The sequence below is a fragment of the Caloenas nicobarica genome, chromosome 1, assembly GCF_036013445.1.
Source record: "Caloenas nicobarica isolate bCalNic1 chromosome 1, bCalNic1.hap1, whole genome shotgun sequence".
Classification (NCBI taxonomy): domain Eukaryota; kingdom Metazoa; phylum Chordata; class Aves; order Columbiformes; family Columbidae; genus Caloenas; species Caloenas nicobarica.
Window position 1 is genome coordinate 41321729 of NC_088245.1, and position 17988 is coordinate 41339716.

The window sequence follows — 17988 nt, forward strand, 5'->3', positions numbered from 1 at the left end:
TGAATCATGGCTATAGGCTAGAAAGCATGCAGAAGAAACTAGCATGTGCCACTTGAACCCGCATGCGGCTTTCTTTGCAAAGTAGTTAGTGTGGGTATATTTTCCTTGTGTTGTCAGAAATCTCTGCCTTGCCTTGCGTGCTTTGAGGGCTGTTACATCACCGGTGCTGCCAGGTGATCTTGCAGTAAAACTAGCTTGAAATAGCTACTTAGTAATTTGTTTGAAAATTGGCTGCTCATAAGGCACCAATGTCTTATTGACTTAAGAATCTTGATTGCACACTCTGAATCTGTACTAGTTTAAAGCCCATTTTAGTGCCAGGTGGGTTTCTAACCCAGGCTGTCAGTTTCTGTGCATCTTGCAGATCAGACACTGTCAAAGGCAGACGTCTTAGAAGTCAGTTCTCTGTAGGGTCCAAAGCTAAGAAAATAATCCATAGCATGCAATACAGGTTAGGATACTGATTTTTGAAGTTGCTTTCTCACAGTTCAGGGTGCAGTTCATATTACTTAATCCAGTCTAACTGGACTGCCATTGAAAGAAACGGACCTGCTCCATCTACTGTCTTTTCTGACCCACTTTCTCACTACGGATCTAATGTAGCCAGGGCAAGTCAGGCCAGTTTCTTGACTCTATAAAAAAGACTTGCTTAGGCGTTCAGTAGTGGTGCAGTTCCTCAATGGAATTATTATATGCCTCTGCATGTTGAGACTACCTCAGGTAAAGACTTTCTAATTACCTAGTTAGATGTTGTTTTGCAGAGGAACTTTCCTTCTCTTTGCTTTGAATCGTAGGTGGCAGTAGCAATCCATTCTGTATCTTCTTGTTACCTATGGGAAGCAATACACTAATAATACTGTGAATAACATAATGTGGAATCACTCTGTGCTACTCTATTGAGATCAAGATATAGCTCTACCTCTTACTGCCTGCATGTTACTGGATGGTTTGGGGCTCTTAGGTTAGATGCTGTCTGTTCTGTTACATCCTGATTTTTCTGTGTCTGATTATTCTGTAAGATCTTGGGGGATTATGAATTGGGTAGACAAACCATTGCAGGACTGATCTGCCACCTTCACACAAGCTCTTTTTAGTAAGAATTTTTTGTGGGTGTCCTTAATGAAACAGACCGCAAGGCTCGCAGTAAACTCTCTGCTTCCCATAGTACTTGGAAGTCAATCAGTTCTGTGAGTGTTTATCACCATTGTCTTAAGCTATGTCTTTGGCTCTTGTATGAGTGTATGCGCCATTATTTTCACGTAGCCTGAGCTGTCTGGACCAGCTTTGTCGGTTTTTGGCCATGGGTGGAACTCTCTACAGTGGGCATTAGGATATGTATTACATGTAAAAGACTGTGAAATGGATTGCAACTCTTGCCAGATACACACAAAGTCTTATTGCTCTTCATGGTCTTTTGAGACTGTTCGTGTTTCAGTCGTGTATCTGAAAACTTCTGCCTCCTGGCAGCTGACTAAAAATGTAATTTTCATAGTTGACCAAACAACTGTAAGTTTGTTTGTGTTGGGTGTTTTTTTTCTGGTTTTGTTATTTATCAACTGGCTGAAGACGACTTCAAAGTTTTGGTTTTGGAAGAGACTTACAAAAAGACCAAACTCACACCAGAATATTGCATTCTTGGTATTTACTACTCATGATTTTGGCTTGTAACTGATAGTATTCTTTTGTGATGAATCTTGTGTTGTATGTCTCTAGGATTAAAAATCTGAACGAATGAGTTTTATATGGAAAGAACAATTTACATTTTTTGATGTAAAGAACTAATCTTAATGGGATTATCTCACAAACATTTAGTTTTGCATTGGTGGTGGGTTTTTTTAATGTAGCTGTTGATTTGTTGTGTTTTGAGATGTTAATGAAAACAATTAAAAACACTTTGAGGTTTTATGATATTTTTCTTCCTGTTCACGGGTCTCACAGAATGACCAGGCCAAGGAGCTCAGGTAGCTTGTACCTGAATACTCCAGTTGGATATGAATGGGTAAGCCTTAAAGCTGGTATTATCTTCTCATTTATGAGGAGAGGGGATTTCAAAAAAGAATGAGATCTTCAGAGAAGCAGATTAATATTTTCTTATGAAGAAAGATGAACAAATCTTTGTCTCTCAAAACCAGGAGTTGCACTGCCCTTTTGCAGTGTTATATCTGAAATCATCTAAATGGGTCTTTCTGAGAAAATACTCTTTGGTGTGAAAAAAAAATTAGTTCTTCATATTTAGACATTTACTGATCACTTGCCAGATGGTTTTGTGAAAGGCTTGATATACAATGGTCTGATCTCAAGAAAGATGAAGTAGGGAGTTTTGTTTTGGGACTTGCCCTGTCCTGGAGGCTGTGTCTGTTCAAGAGCACAAGTGTTTTTTTTCCCCAGGTGCAATCAATCACCAGACTGGCTTTTGAGCTTCGTGGGCATCTTTGCCCAAACAGCTGTTTCCTGGTGTGCAGACAGGAGGTTGCTGTGTGTGCCATTATGGTTATGTTGTACATACAGGGTTTGTGCTGGCTCCTGTTCTTCCCAGACACTTAACTTTCAGTTTCAGTTTTGTTCATTGTTAAGGAGAACTTTTTTTTTCTGGACAGCAAGACTAACTTGTGAATTACTGATCATATATTTTACTCTTTCCTCACTCATGGGCTGTTTGTCAGGTTATTAGCCAGAGTGTTTTCTGGATGTAGTGCTTCAACATTTGCCTATTAAAGTCATCTGAAGAGGCATCTTAAGGTGTTGTTGAAGCTGTTGTAAACTGTCATGTATTTTTTTGGTTGCTTGCTGCATTTCCTTGATCTCCCCTCTAATCTGAGGGTCTCTTCCACTGGAACTCTTCCCATGTTCATCCATATTTAATTCTTCAGCTAACCACTGAGCACTGTAAGTTGTTTTGGGGGAGTGTGTGTTTTGAGAAGTCTACTAACACAAAACTCTAAACTCATAATTTTAAATGGAGGAAAACTTGGACAAAGCTTTATTTTTCTATTCTTCTTTTCCTTCTGAATCTTCAAAAGTACCAGTCGTGCTGAAGAATACCAGTGATGCAAATGAAAGATTAGTCCTTAGTATGTGTTGCAAAGCATAACTTTTAGCACCAGACTTAGGTTAATGAGGAATGAGCTAACCGATTTTAACAGTTTAAAATATAGTTCTTTAGTGGAAATTTTCATTCTGTCTCTGGCGCTTTGCAGTAATGAAGAATATATAAATGGAGTTATAAAATACCCTCTGTTGTGGTATGCCTGAATTCTTGCCAACCTCATACCATATTTTCAGAATTCTTAAGTCACGATCTTATCTGTGATAACAGTTGCAAAGTTGTAGAAACTCTGTTAGTACTGGAGTTTGGCAGTTTGGGTATGGTATCATGTGAAAAATGTATAGATATATAATGCTGATGAGCTTTTGTGACTTAAGTGCTGTTTAACAGTAGTCTCTTTCCATTTCTGTTTAGACAAAGTCCTCTTGCCAGCCTCTCTAGAATTCAGTGTAATTGGTGTTTCCTTTTAAATGCAGTTGCAGTCACTGAGATAATGAGTAGTATTTTAGGTAATTGTCTAGATCTAAGTTTTTGAAAATGCAGTGCAATACCTCCTACAGAGCATCCACAAAATGACCTTTCTGGGAGAAGTGGTGCTGAAATGTTCCAGTAGTTAAAAACCCCTTCCTTCACTAGGTATTCTCAGATTCTAAATATTAAGCTTTACAGCCTAGTTGTGCATAGCTACATCGCACAGGGCCTCAGCTTTTAGCCATAAACTTTCTAGGTTATTTTTGTTTTATCTACCATAGACTAAATACCCAGGTCAAGGTGCATGCTGCTTTTGAAGACATAAGAACTTATTGTTTTCTTAAGCAAATGGATTCTGGGTGCTGTGTAATATTCTTGTGTCTATATATCCCAAATAGTAATTTTTCTCCACTTAGTTACCTTGGGGATTGCTTTGAATGGGCTCTTGAGATGTGAATTTGATTTTTCATCCTAGTGTTTTTTCACAGCTTTGTGGCCAGGAGGGTTACTTTGATTGTTCTCTGACAGTGTTGTAGGAAGGTACTGGTTGTCCAGTGAAGTTCAACGGAGTTTTGCAGTTTTGTACTGGGAATGACTGGATGTGGAAGTTTAAAAAAAAACAAAACAAGACAAAAACCAAACCACACCGCAAAACCAAAACTAACAAAAACCCCAGCTCTATTTTATAAATAGTAAACTTTTAAAAAACTGTATTACTTACGTTAGTTATGTCTATACCAAAAGTGACAGAGTTCATTGAAAGTTAAAAATTAAGACAATGCTTTCCCATCAACCTTTTAATTATAGTAATTGCTGTCTAATTCCATTGGCTAACTGTGGTGGGATTTTTTAATACAATTTTTTTCTTTCTCCTTCATTGTCAACCTTCTCAAGTTGCAAGATTATAGTCTGAGATATGCAGTGATCTTTCAACACAAACTCTTGTAGGAGAGTGAAGTAGAATGGTCTTCCCTAGTTTAAACTCTGTAAAGTTTAGAAATTACTTTTATCGTGGCAAATTGGATAGTTTTCAGTAGTGACTGATATGGGAATTTTGCTGGAACATATAAAGTGAAGTTTTGCTAGTTACTTGAAATGAAAAAATTTGCAACTAATGAACAAGATTTTTCTTCAAGACACTATTGATTGCTTTGACCTCATATAAAATCTGTTTTGTTTTTCAGATTTTGGATCACTCTTTGATCTGGAACACGACTTGCCAGATGAACTGATCAGCTCCACAGAACTGGGACTCACCAATGGTGGTGACATTAATCAGCTGCAAACCAGCCTTGGCTTGGCACAAGATGCTGCCTCTAAACACAAGCAGCTGTCTGAACTTTTACGGGCTGGTAGCTCCCCAAATCTCAATATGGGAGTTGGTGGCCCTGGCCAGGGCATGGCCAGTCAAACCCAACAAAACAGTCCTGGAATGGGAATGCTAAACAGCATGGTGAAAAGCCCCATGGCACAGGCCGGGTTGACTTCTCCCAGTATGGGAATGGGTGCAAGTGGACCAAACCAGGGTCCTTCAGCCCAGTCCGCAGCAGGAATGATGCCAACAGTAAACAGCCCAGTTAATCAGCCTGGCATGGGCATGAACACGGGGATGAATGCTGGCATGAATCCTGGGATGTTGGCAGCAGGCAACGGACAGGGGATGATGCAGGGGCAAGTCATGAACGGTTCAATTGGAGCAGGCAGAGGACGACCTAATATGCCATACCCAAATCCAGGAATGGGTAGTGCTGGTAACTTGTTGGCTGAGACATTGCAACAAGGCTCTCCGCAGATGGGGGGACAGGCCGGACTGAGAGGGCCACAGCCTGGAGCCATGAACAAGGTAAGACAAGCTCAACTTGACTTTCTTACCTTCCTTTTTGTTGTTGGCTTTGTTTTGTAAGATTTATTCCTCTGCAGTATGCGTTCTATAGAATAGGATTTTTTTTCTTTTAAGAATCCTGGATCATGTAGTAAGTAGTTCATATGCTGCTTAAGCGGAATTTGTGGCAGTCATGGGAGGCGAAAATTGAGTCTGGCACAACAAGCAAGACGACTGCTGAATTAAAAATCCTATTTTAGATTGTATTTTATTCTGTTTTATGCTTGTCCACAAATGTATTTTCCCATCTAACGTGATGTAGGTATTGTGAGTATGATGGGAATCCATCAGGACCTTTTAGGTGTTGCGGTGCTTTTTTCCTGTGTGACACTTAATTAAAGTATTTGTCATCTGAGATCAACTGAGTGTTTATGCTGTAGCAGATGCCAGGAGGCACATAGAGAGGTTTGAATGGATTGATACAGTGTATGTGCTAAGACATACATTGGCCTTGTTACAAAATAGGTATTTGAGTTAATGGCGGAGAACGAATGCTTGCATAAACACCTGAAGACAAATGTTGGGTTCTTAAAAGACTGTTAATCCAACTCAGTTCTAGCTTTAAAATTTACAAAGGCTTTGTCTATAGGAGAGTAAACTAGAAAGCAGAAAAAAACCCCTCTTACGCTGGAGAGTGAAATAGAGATTTGAAAAAAGTTGTCATGAGTCACTAAAAAGATGAGAGAAGATCTAGTGGTTCAAGTGACAAGGAGATGTCTACATTTAATTTTTGTCTTGTACAATTAGTTTTTTTTAGCGTAGGGAGCCACTTGAGTATTTCTTAAGTTTTTAGTGTTTTGATCAACAGCCTAGAAAATAATTAAATGTCTCAGTTCACTTTAGGTGGGTGTTTTATGTTTCTTGGGTGATGAGGAGAAAGTTTTTTCCAAGGTGCTTTGTGATACTTGAATAGATCTATCTGGGAATGCCTAAAGTCAATCCACTTGGAGGGCTTGGAATGATAAGTAACATAGTACATAAATATATTTGAAACATAAATGGACATTATGCTGTGTATTCATGGTTTTGCTGTGCTTTAATGTATTAAGTAAAATTACTTTAGTGTCTTGTGAATGTTATTAATTATGAAGTTGTTTGATCTTAGCTATTTGCTTAAACACAGTGCTGCTAACAATGGTTCTGAGATATATATATATGTCTAGTAATCAGTTGATTTTGTGGTCTGGTCATTTCAGATATTTTTTGCCTCTTAAAGTTGTTGCAAACCTTCATTTCTACAGTAGAAAATTTGTATGCAGTTTACAGTGGAAAGAAATATGGAACTACTTTAAAAGTATTCTTGTATTGGAATTATATAATGCCTCATTCATTATTCCTTGGCTAAAAAAAAAATAATAAATTGATCTTTAGAAAGCTGTAATCAGAAGTCAAAAATAGATTTATTGGGTATTTGGGTAAAATGCAACTTTTAAATCCTTACTTACCAGAGCTAAAGTAGGTTTATGCACTATAATAAACTCATTTGTCTAGCAGAAGTAGGGAAAAGACACAAACTTTTTGCTGATGTAGTCCAAAATCAAAATTGTCTTCCTCACTTGCTTAAATTCTGAAAGGTGCCGTTCATCTAAAGTAAGAACATTTTATGCTTTTGGGAATATTCAGACCAAATACATATTAACTTCTTTTTTTTTTAGTTCATAGTCCCAGACCGATTAAAAATACCTAGAGTTCTTTAATTGCTGATAAAAAGCCTTGAGACTTTTAGTGTAAGTATAGCGGGTATTGCTGTCATAAAGGACTTGAAACTGCCAGATGAGAAAGAACAGTCTGAAATGGAGGCTGAAATTCCAGAATGTCTTCAATTGGTTTGGTTGTTGGCAGGGAGCCTGTGTTTCACTTCATGCAGTGGAGTTCGCAAAATCTGACAACAGTAATGTCTGACTGTTTTATCTCTCCACCCATCTGCTTTTGTTTTTCCCACCTACAAATCTTCAAAAAGTAGATCAAAACAGAGGACACTAAGGAGTCATTTTTAAAAGCTATTTTTTTAATTGGTAAATTTAATACTGTGTTGCTGTTAATGTGGGAGTTTGTGTAATAACTTCTGTAGGTTTCCTTCATCTCTGCAAAAAAAAGTGCATTATCCAGGAGCTGTCCTTCAATAGGAGAAAAACCAGATCAGACACTTTGGTTGTGTTCGACTTGGTCGTGTTGGCTGGCCAGAGTCAGGCCCTTTAGGTGACGGGAGGGCTGTGTCTGGGAGTTCTCTCTCAGTAAAACAGAGGCGTGTTGTCTGCAATGGTTTGAATGGAGGGATGGCTTTGGTTTCCTATGATGATAATTAATTTATGGAGAGGATGTTACGCTCTTCTAATAGTAAATATGCGCTCCAAGTGTCTAGTCAATTTGGAAACTAAAATTGGTTACATTTCTGCTTTGGTTTGTTGTTGCATGGAGTTCCTGAAGTGTTTTCTTCTCCTCCCAAAGCTTTGGCTTGCGGAGCGGAGCACTTGCTTTAGACATTAGCCACGTACTTGCCAGCTTTTTTCGTTGTGCGTGTTACTTTTCAGGACTCGAAACCTCAAACGTAAATTATTGATTTGGGTTTGCCTGGTATTCATAAACTAATACTGTCAGAATCTGCCGTGTACATCCTGTGGTCTAATGCTGTAGTTTTATGTATGGTATGTAGTTTTATGTAAGCAGTCACTGGCATAAAAAGAAACAGTTCTGTCTGCACACCATCTCTGTGCCAGTTGCATGACAGGCTGTGTTGAGGAACTAAATCATGCTTGAAACTCATGTGGTCATTAAAAAAAAAGTTTTAATTTGAATTGTTTTTCTAGTTCAATTTATATTCATCAGATGGAAAGCTAGTGCTGATATTAGGGAGGGGACACATTAAAGGAGTTGATATTGCCAGTCAGAGAAGGGTGTGGACCATGCTTTGGTGACAGTACCAGCCTAAAAATGCTTGTGAAAGTCTAGCCTGAAAGGAACTGTTACAAGTTTGGAGGGGAAGAGAATTGTAACAAGTTTTGCTTTCTTGAATAGCTTTTTGTTTTCTATGTGCTTGGTTGTGTGCAAGTTAGGAGGATGACAGATGTGCCTGTTCTTAAAATAGAGTTTTGGAAATTGTTTGTAATGCTTTGGTTCTTTCAGTGTTTAAGCATTTTTGGGGCTTTTTGTTTCACTAGGTAGTTTTACAGCTTTGATTAATTTAAAAGTAAACAGATAGCAAAGTAAAGCTCTATAAAAAGAACAAATTAATGTTTCATGTTTTGAGCCATTTTTCATTCGGAATTATATCCAGTTAAATGTTCAGTTTGTTCCACTGGGATCTGTCAAGAGTACCCACTTACGATCTTATTGTCCATCCTGTTATTAGAGGAGGAGGGTATTTTGTGTGTAAGTTGGTGTGTGCATTTCTGGGGTAGTGGTGCTCATCCCAAAGTGATGAAGTTCACCTGGCCTTTGGGTCATTTAGATTTCATCTCTTACTGATTCAAGAAGTGTTTTGTTACTCAAGTAATGAAATGGATGTGAAGGCAGTTCAGATTAGTAAGGCCATTACTGCTACCTCTGCTATGTAAGTATTCCTCTTGCATGTGAAATCACTTGAAACGTTTAGAGTTCCAATAGCAATTCTGTGTCATTTGTGTTTACTGTTTGAGTATATACAGGGTTCTCTCATAAGAAATATACTTGGTTTTGTCAGTTTAACCTCCTTTAAGAAGAACCGATGGCAGTATTTTACAAAGACAAATGTAATTCTTCAAAAATTTCTAATGTCCTTTAGGTAAAACAATAAGAAATTTCGTTCTGTTCAAAGTTGCAGAGAGATTGAAGATGATGTTACTTTCAAACTGTAAAATTAGATAAAGAAAACAAAAGCACCTTATGTTCCTTAGTGTTCGCATATTCAGCATCACATTTTAAGTAGAAGGTCAGTGTTCTTGGGTGCCTTATTATTTTCATTAGCTGTTTGATTCAACGGGTAAATGTGTCCCCACTCTTTAGACTCCGTGACCAAGCATACCATACAATGAAGTACAGTAATCCATTAAAAGTGTAGTTGTATGTTCTGATCCTTTGCTTGTTCTTTGGTGAACGAAGGTGAAGAAATGGATAATAGCTCACTTTATCCCAGTGCAAGGAGGGAATGTTTGTTTATGAGAGAGAAATGGAGCAGTAAAGACTTGTCTTTGAGTCAGTTTATTGCATAATTGGCAGTGAAATAATACTAGTGTCTTATAATAGGTGTCTTAAAATATTACGCAGTCAAGTGCAAAGAATAACAATCAATAACAGTCCTTGGAAAGAATGCAGCAGATACCACTGGCAAAATTTTGTCGTTAGGTTATGCCTGGGTTCAGTAATCCTCTACCAGTTGATAGAATAGCATGAGAAAGTGATATACAATAAATTCTTGTTTTTAAAGAGACAGCTGGAATTTACCAAAACTAACTCTCCTGTTTTAGGAAAGTTAATCACCTTCTACTTGTGAACATGTACATACAGAAAGGTACTAGATACCCATCAGTATGGTCTTAAACTAGTACATGCACTGCATTTACCCTGATATAGATAGTTCGTATTGCAAATCTTGGATTATTTGGAAGAATGCTATTAAAACTTAACTCTTTCTTCTCCATGCTTACATTTATCTTTGCAAATCTTAAAACTGGTCATTGTTCAATACTATTGCTGACATCTACTTATCTTTCAAATATTGGACTGTCAGTGAAGCAGGTTTGAGGGGTTTTTTGTTACATGGTGGTTTTTTGTTTGTTTTGGGTTTTTTTGTGCGTGCATGGTTTTTTTCTTTTTAACAGAGAAACAGAATATTTGTAGTGTCTATGTACATAGTTGTAACAGCTATTTCTCCTCAATTTGCACTCTGTAGTATCAACAGTATAACTAGAAACAGAGTTAATTACTTTACCTTCTTCTAAACTGAAGATGCATGTGTTTCATGACATTAAATCAAAATTTTGGGGAATTTCCTCCACTTTCATAGTTGCTTTTCTTAGATGGGAAGAGTGTCTGAACAACCCTGTCTGATGGTGCTGATGCTTGTGAACTGGGATGTTTCTTGGACTGTCATCCATGCCATTTACATGATGAGAGGTGCACATCTTCCTCCATTCTGGTAATGACAGCCCCTGCTGTTGGAGGCACAAAAGTAATTTTCCTCTGTGTATGTAAAAGGTATAACCGTATGAGATTACCTTTGCTATGAGCCATACATCATCTTTTGCTGTTTTCCTCGTTTCCTCCTCTTCTCCTTTACTGTGAGGTGGATTTCTGTCTGCTCTTCCTTGTGTAAGTCCTTGCATGTGTGATGAAAGTAAGTTGTGAGGCAAGGAGAGGAAGAAAAACAACAGATTACATGGATAAGTGAAATGGGAAGAGCAGTGGAAGGAGGTGGTGGCCAGAAAGGAGTGAGTAGTTGTTGCACTCGCTGACTTGCAGCTGTGACTCGGCCATGTATGTTTTTGTATGGTATTGCAGATGAAGCCTTGTACTTGTCTCACGCCATAGTACTCACCCCACATTTCTTCGACTGGTTCTTCTGCACTCAGATGTTTTATCGACCCCTTACTCCCAATAGACTAATAATATGATGATGAACTGTATGTCAGTCTTTTCAGGATTATTTTTTATTGTTCTTCTATAGTCATTAGGCCATCCATTTCTTCCTGTTTGTTTTCTTTTATTTGTGTTTCTCAACATGACTTGAGCATGCTTCTCCTTGTTGTGCCAGGGTCACAAGGCCACCTTGTGCCAGGTGAAGGATCTCCTGAATGACCCTTCTCTTGAGTCAGTCCAGAATTGCCTGCAGGTTGTTGGTATCAGGTTATTGGGTCTGTGGTGGCAGGGCTGGGGGGCATTGCTGTGAGCTTCATCTGCGGATCTGGCAGGTGTCAGTCTCACCTGGACCAGGTGATGGCTGCTGATTCGTTCCAGGAGGCCTTGTTTTTTAGCATCCTTCTTAGGTGTTTCTTGACTGTGGCTTTTGGAGCCCATTTGGCATGCTTGCCCTCCGACCTGGCCTGTTCTTCTCTGGTCTTTGCTTTCCCTGCAGGCTGAAGCAGGGAACTGAGGATAACCCCTGTCAGGAGCAGCTGGGCTAAGATGGGCATGTTGTTGTCTGCTGCCAGGTCACTGGGCACTGCGGGGTGAACAAAGTCCCCTTACTGGGGTGGATGGTGGTTCTCAGCCCTAGGGAGAATGGATCTTGTGTTTCTGGTGTGGAGACTACCTTGTTTGAGGGGGCTGGTTTTGCATCCCAAAGAGTGCCAGTGGCTCATGCTTGAAAAACATCAGAGATCTTTGTGCTGGGCTGACTTGATTAGTACATCTTAAAAAGCCAGATGCTTCACATAAAGTTTGTATCCAGCTGTGGTTCAGATACAGAGGTTGATCGTCATGGTCAAACCTCACTCCTGAGTTCCATCAGAAAGCTTCTGTTCTGGGTGACATAGAAAAGGTGCTTTTTTAACTCCAAGTTGGGGTTTCTCCCCCTGCAGTCAGGACAGAGTTGGCTCATCAGGCCACAGTTACTTTGAATCCTTTGGTATCAATGCGTGAAGTCCCTTGTTGTCAGAGTTGGGAATCTTGGTTTTCTCCCTGTGACACCAGGGTGTGAAAACGTGCCTTCGGCTTTCAATTCTGAATTATTTGGTTGGGGTTTATTTAGGGCTGATAGCATAAGTTGCAGAAGTCGTATGGGGACAGCGTTAGTGATGGCCAACATAGTCTGTGTATACTCTCGGGTGTCAGCTAAATTTGGGAGCTATGATTGTTAATGAACTTGAAAACTTTGTGTAGAAGTTTCTGGTTTGGGAGATGTACCTGCTTTCAAAACCCTTTCTGGAGCCAAAGGGATCAGGCTATCTTGCAGGAAAACACATTTTGTTTTCTCAAGGAAATAATTCCCACTGTCAATCTTTCACTGAGCCTTGAACGTGTTGATCAATTTGAGGCAGCAATGGCGATGGAGAAGAGTCCTGAAAGTGTTTGCTGATCCCTTTAGTTTTTCTTCTCCCTTTCTTTTCTGCTCAGCTTGCATATAGGATCTTATTAGTCTTCTGAGGTAGAGGCAGGAAGGGTTTGAGTCTTACCTGTTCTGTTTTTGGCAGCAGCTGCCTCATCGATCACCATGTGTATATTCATTGCACTTGAGACACAGCAGGGGTGGTACCAAAGGAGACAGAGGAAAGGAAGGTTTTTTTTAGTTCTGCCTGATCATTGCATAATTTGTTGATCTCATATGTGTAGAGATTCTTCTTGTTGCTTTCTAATGAATTACTGCTGTGTGATTATGGTTATTGCTTGTGTGTGGAGCAGAGGGGCTGTCCTCAAGGGAACTCACTTGCACATATCAGATGTCTAAAGTGGCAGGTTCTTTAGTGAATTTTGTGTAGCTTGGGTTTGATTCTGCTTTATTTTGCAAATGCAAACTGAAGGCTATTATAAGGGAATGGCAGATGATACAACCTGAAAAAGGAGTGCTTGACTAATTGCAGGTAATCTCTGGGCATGTAGGTTACTTCTCTGTGCAGACCAGAGAAGCTTGGTAAGAGGCAGAAACAAGGTGTTTCTACTAGGGGAGGTTGCTTTGAGAAAAAATGTAGGAATGGTTGGAAACAAACCTGCTATAGGAGCTTGAATGCATTTTTTTGGATGCAGGAAAATGCCCAGACTTGAACCAAAAAGCATCAAGGAGGCAGTACATTGTCCGGTCAAATGCTAATGTGAGTTGAAACAATGTAGCTCTTTAAAGTATTTTTGTGCCTTTATTCTGATTTATGGCTCCTTGAGGATCTTGCCTGTGTAATGATGAGAACTTGGTAATCTTAACAAAGATCTCCAGTTTTCCTGGTCCTCTATGGCTAGTTGTTTTGGTCCTAGCAGGCCAGATTTCCCATGAAAAATATATGGGAATGCAAGGAATGAAAGAAAAAAAAAAAAAAGAGGACAAAGAACTTTATTGGCAAGATTGCTTCTAACTGTTCTTTAGGTTCTGGGGCATTCCAAGCCAACAAATGGTATATTCTGGTGTGCTAAAACTGTTGAATACGCATATAGCTTGTATGAGAGACGAATCTACTTCCGCTGTGGACGAATGCTTCAACAGATTTGTTTTGTTTGCAGAGTTCCTTCATAGCTTCTCCTTCAACCTCTAGTACTGCTCACTGCAAACAAGTTACTATGCCTGTGTGTGTTGTTACCTATGCTTATAGTATATTCCTAAATTGAAAACAATTGTGTACTGAAGTTGTAGACATGCATTGTTACAGCTGCCTGGAGAGGAGCTGTGAGAGTGCTGACAGTTGGGTAGGAGGTTTCGGGGATAAACCCTGCTGATATGAATGAAGGTGGTATTTGTCTCCATTTGGAATCTGCACAGATGCAGGGTGCAGAAAAACTCTTCCAGGCTTGTGAGTGCTATAGTCAGTGGCACAAATTTGTGATTGGGAAAGCTGAAATGAGAAATCTGTTGAACAAAATGCTTTATTTATAAATAATCAGGCCATTTCTGACCAGACTGACCTCCAAGGCTGGTAAGTTGGCTTCACTGTGTTTATAGGAACTGTCTGGTTGAGGAGTTAGTGTTGTGTGATGGGTAGATACATGTATGTAAAGGAGCAAGGGAAGAATGTGGATCATTACTGGCATTGCAGCTGGTTCATGGCTGTAAACAAACCTGCTTCTCTGAAGTATTAATTTGCTTTTTACGTTGTGAACTTAACATATCTTTCTTAAACATCTTACTATTTCAATTCCTAGATGGGAATGATGAGCAATCCCAGCCCTTATGGCCAGCCATATAGTCAGAACACTGGGCAGCAGATTGGAGCCAGTGGACTTGGGCCTCAGATGCAGAATAAAGCTGGACTGCAGAATAGCTTACCACAGTTTCCAATGGACAAGAAGCCAGTTCCTGGTGCAGGAATGCCTAACATGGTAAGTAGAATGAAAGGTATCTCCAGAAGATGTTATAGCAGACCAAAGTGGAGCAATATGCTCTGGTGTTGCCATGTTATAAGTTTTTGCAGCTGTCATACCTAGTGTGAGTGCGTGCTCTGAATCCATACATAATGTACATGCTTCAATTCCTAAAAGGGCTGATATGGAGCAGAGGGCTGAGTTGTGCTTTCTCTGTTCATAAGCTGCCCCTCCACTCTTCGTCCTTCAAACCCTGTTAGCAGAGAAAGTGAAATGAAACTCTCTAACTGAAGTGAGCTTTACCACCTGTTTGGACACCTCTGTTCTCCTCTCCCATCCCTTCTCTTGTAGTTGCTGTATTTGGCCCCTTCTCCTCAGTGTAGCTTTGTCTTGAGGATTATATTCCTGCCTGTACTCACTAATGCTTTTGGGAGAGAGAAGTATCCCTTCTCAAACAGGTATTACCTGTCATAGGGCTTAGAAGCCCCAGTTGTGTGTTCATTCCTGTTCTGAATTACAGGAGCACACACAACAGTCCTGATGCTAGAGGTTGTTGCTGTAGTAGCCCTGTTGCCCATGATTTTTCCCCCCACACTGTTACTGCAGCAGGACTGAAGGAAAGGGGAATTCAGAGTGGTGAGAAAACTGGATGGCCCAAGCTTATAAATGACAGGCTTTAACATTAGATTTCCTAGTTCGAGCTTAACACTGGTGGCTGAATGTGTTTGCCTCAGTATTTTGGAAGCTTAAAGTGGTTAGGCGTATGACATGCAATTTGTCCTGCCTTTTTTCCCTATACTTTTTTTTTTTTTTTAGTTTGGGAAACAACGTCACATTTCTGAATATAGCTTGTGTTTCTCACTGCTTCATGTTCCGTCCCTCCACTCTCTGGGAGAGTCAGTCTCTTGATCTTAGCAACTGTTGTTGAAACACCATTTCCGGATAAGTTTTGTACCTTTGAATTAAAAAGAGCTCAATCCTGAGAGTTTTATTTAATGCTTTTTAAGTTGAGCATGAAATATTGGAAGTCTAGCAAACCAGTTGGTTGTATGAACCAAAAAAGAAGCAGCCAAAACTTGCTCTTCAGAACCCCAGCTGTCAAACTGTTCAGTGCAGAGTATAAAACTTTTGAAGTTGAACTGCTACCCAGCTGAACCTGGGAATGAAAAGTTGCTGCTATCTCAGTTGGCATTTAGAATGATAGGCTACAAAAAAGGCAGTGATGGTCATATTGGGACATAAAAACCCGGAAGGGTCTGAGTAATTGGTAAAGTCTCCTTGTAAAATGAAAGGTTAGTACTAGTATTGAACAGCTACTGGAGAACTGGGATTTACAAATGCAGGTAGCTGAGCTGTAAAAATCTGGAGATCTCCAGAAATATCCTCTAAAACCCTCTGAAGAGTCTACTAGAAACTGGAAGCTGTTGAACTCAAGTGATACAAACAACATGGAGTCCCTGAGCTTCTCTTTGCTGAGTACTCCTCAAGTGTCACCTGGAAGAAATATGAAAAAGTCTGAAGAAATAAACAGAAGTACTAGATGTTGCCATACTTGAAATTATTTCTGTGGCATCAGTTGTCCTGGAGTTGTCCTTCATCTGTAGCAGAGACTAGGAGATGCTTGTTTTGAATGCCTACATGCAAGTTTCCTGGCTGGAAAAAGTTTCCCAGAGCATCCCCCTCATTCTCCTTTTCTAGGAACAGTCAAATTGAGGCAACTTATATGGATACAGAGGGAAAACTCTTCACTCTGAAAGGTGCTTTCTTCTGTTAATGCAAGAATTGTGGACGCAACTTTCTAGCCTCCAAAATGAGGAGGAGATTTGAGGTTGAAGTGTTTATTCTGGTTGGTCTAGCTCACACACCTGTGAGCATGTGCAAAGTTCTGCTGGTCTTTGATAAGGCAAGAGCTAGGATTGGGAGAGTGATAAGGGGATGAAATTGTGGCTGGCAAGACAGTTATTGCCTGGACTGTTGCTGAGGGGTGTATTTAATGAGTCATCCAGAACTACAGATAGGTGGGCTATTCCCTTAATCACGGAATGTAGTAGTTGTTTCTCTTATTTGATTTTTCTGTTGTTGTTGTTTACTTGCTAAATGGATTGTTCTCAAAATCAGATTAATTTCTGGGAATTTCCTTTCCACCTTCTGCAGGGCCAGCAGCAGGCTCCCCAGGTTCAGCAAGCTGGGATGGGGCCAGCAGCTTCTCAAGGAATGGGGTCTGGAGCACCAACAGCCGATCCAGAGAAACGCAAACTCATTCAGCAGCAACTAGTTCTCCTCTTACATGCTCACAAGTGTCAGCGGCGAGAACAGGCCAATGGGGAGGTGCGACAATGCAACCTCCCTCATTGCCGAACCATGAAGAATGTCCTGAACCACATGACACATTGTCAGGCTGGCAAATCTTGCCAAGGTAAGTGGAGGAGAGGTTGTATAGATGCAGTTAACACTTGCAGAGCAAGAAGTGCTCCTAGAAAGAGATGGAGAACCTAGTGGGTGGCTTGGGAAGTAGAATTTTTTGTAACCCACCTGTGCCCTTAAGAACAGAAATTGGAAGCTTTCAAGCCTTTAAAGTTTAGGCAAGTTAGAGGGGACAAGATGACACAAAGAGGTGAGTGAAGATCTTTTGCTGAACTTTGTAGCTCTCTGTGAGATCTTTAGGATGCTGCCTTCTGGTGAAGGTTGACACAAAGCCTACCTGTCTCCCTTAAATGAAAAAGACAAATCTCAAGCAATAGATAGCCAGGAATTAAGCTGCTACTGGCACTGGTGAACTCTTAGTCTATCCTAGTCTATCTTTGCATACATGCAAAATGTATGCTGCCTTTTTGGTAGCCCAGGCTTGTCTGGGTTTTGACAACTGCTGGCATCTCAATTGCTTGGTACAGTCTGCCTGATATATGTGGTGGTGTCCTTAGAGCCAGGGAGACAAAGGCTTGCGTGTCTTAACATAGAGCTTTCAAGTAAGCTTTAGTTGAGCCAAGAGTACTTGAAGAAATCTAGCTACATTTTCAGGGCTAGGTAGTGCTGAACTACTGCAAATAATGCTTTACTGACCTGTGGTGATATAGGTGTGTGCCATGAGAGAAATAGTTTCTCCCTACCCAGTTTGTGTTGACTGTGTGGAAATGCTGGAGCTAGTTCGTAAAAGTTTTTCATTCCCCTCCCTTCCTTAGTGGCACATTGCGCGTCTTCCCGACAAATCATCTCGCACTGGAAGAACTGTACGAGACATGACTGTCCTGTATGTTTGCCTCTCAAAAATGCTGGGGACAAAAGAAACCAACAATGTAAGTCTACTGGGGAAATGTGTGTGTTGGATAAACCACAAAATGCATGTTGGGAGTTAAACTTTCTTGCACCCAAGTGATAGTAGTGGTGCTCTTGAACCTGGGAACATGTAATATGATTTTCCCCTTGCTTTAAAGTCCCAGGGTGTTTTTCTGTCCCTGATAGATAGTCTTTATGGAAGCTTTCTAACTTTATTGGATTTTCCTAGCAGGAGAGTGGTAAAGGGTGAACAAGTCATAGTGCTCTCAACCAAATGACTGGCTTTTCACTAGCACCTCTTCCAGCTGGCCAGGTTCTGGAGACAGATGTGCACATATACAGAGGGTTGTGTCAGTTCAGCCCTGATAATATTTGGTTCTTTCTTCATCCTTTGTTTGCA

At 40.1% G+C, this 17988-nt stretch overlaps 1 protein-coding gene across 3 annotated transcripts in view; it reads left to right on the top strand.

Moving 5' to 3' along the window:
- Positions 1 to 17988, top strand: part of EP300 (E1A binding protein p300) — a 65052-nt gene that overhangs the window by 11641 nt on the left and 35423 nt on the right. For all 3 annotated transcript variants that reach the window (XM_065629333.1, XM_065629316.1, XM_065629324.1), the window contains exons 3-6: positions 4702 to 5360; positions 14157 to 14333; positions 16470 to 16731; positions 17495 to 17608. In XM_065629333.1, coding sequence (XP_065485405.1) covers positions 4702 to 5360; positions 14157 to 14333; positions 16470 to 16731; positions 17495 to 17608 — 1212 coding nt within the window. The remainder of the gene's footprint in view (positions 1 to 4701; positions 5361 to 14156; positions 14334 to 16469; positions 16732 to 17494; positions 17609 to 17988) is intronic.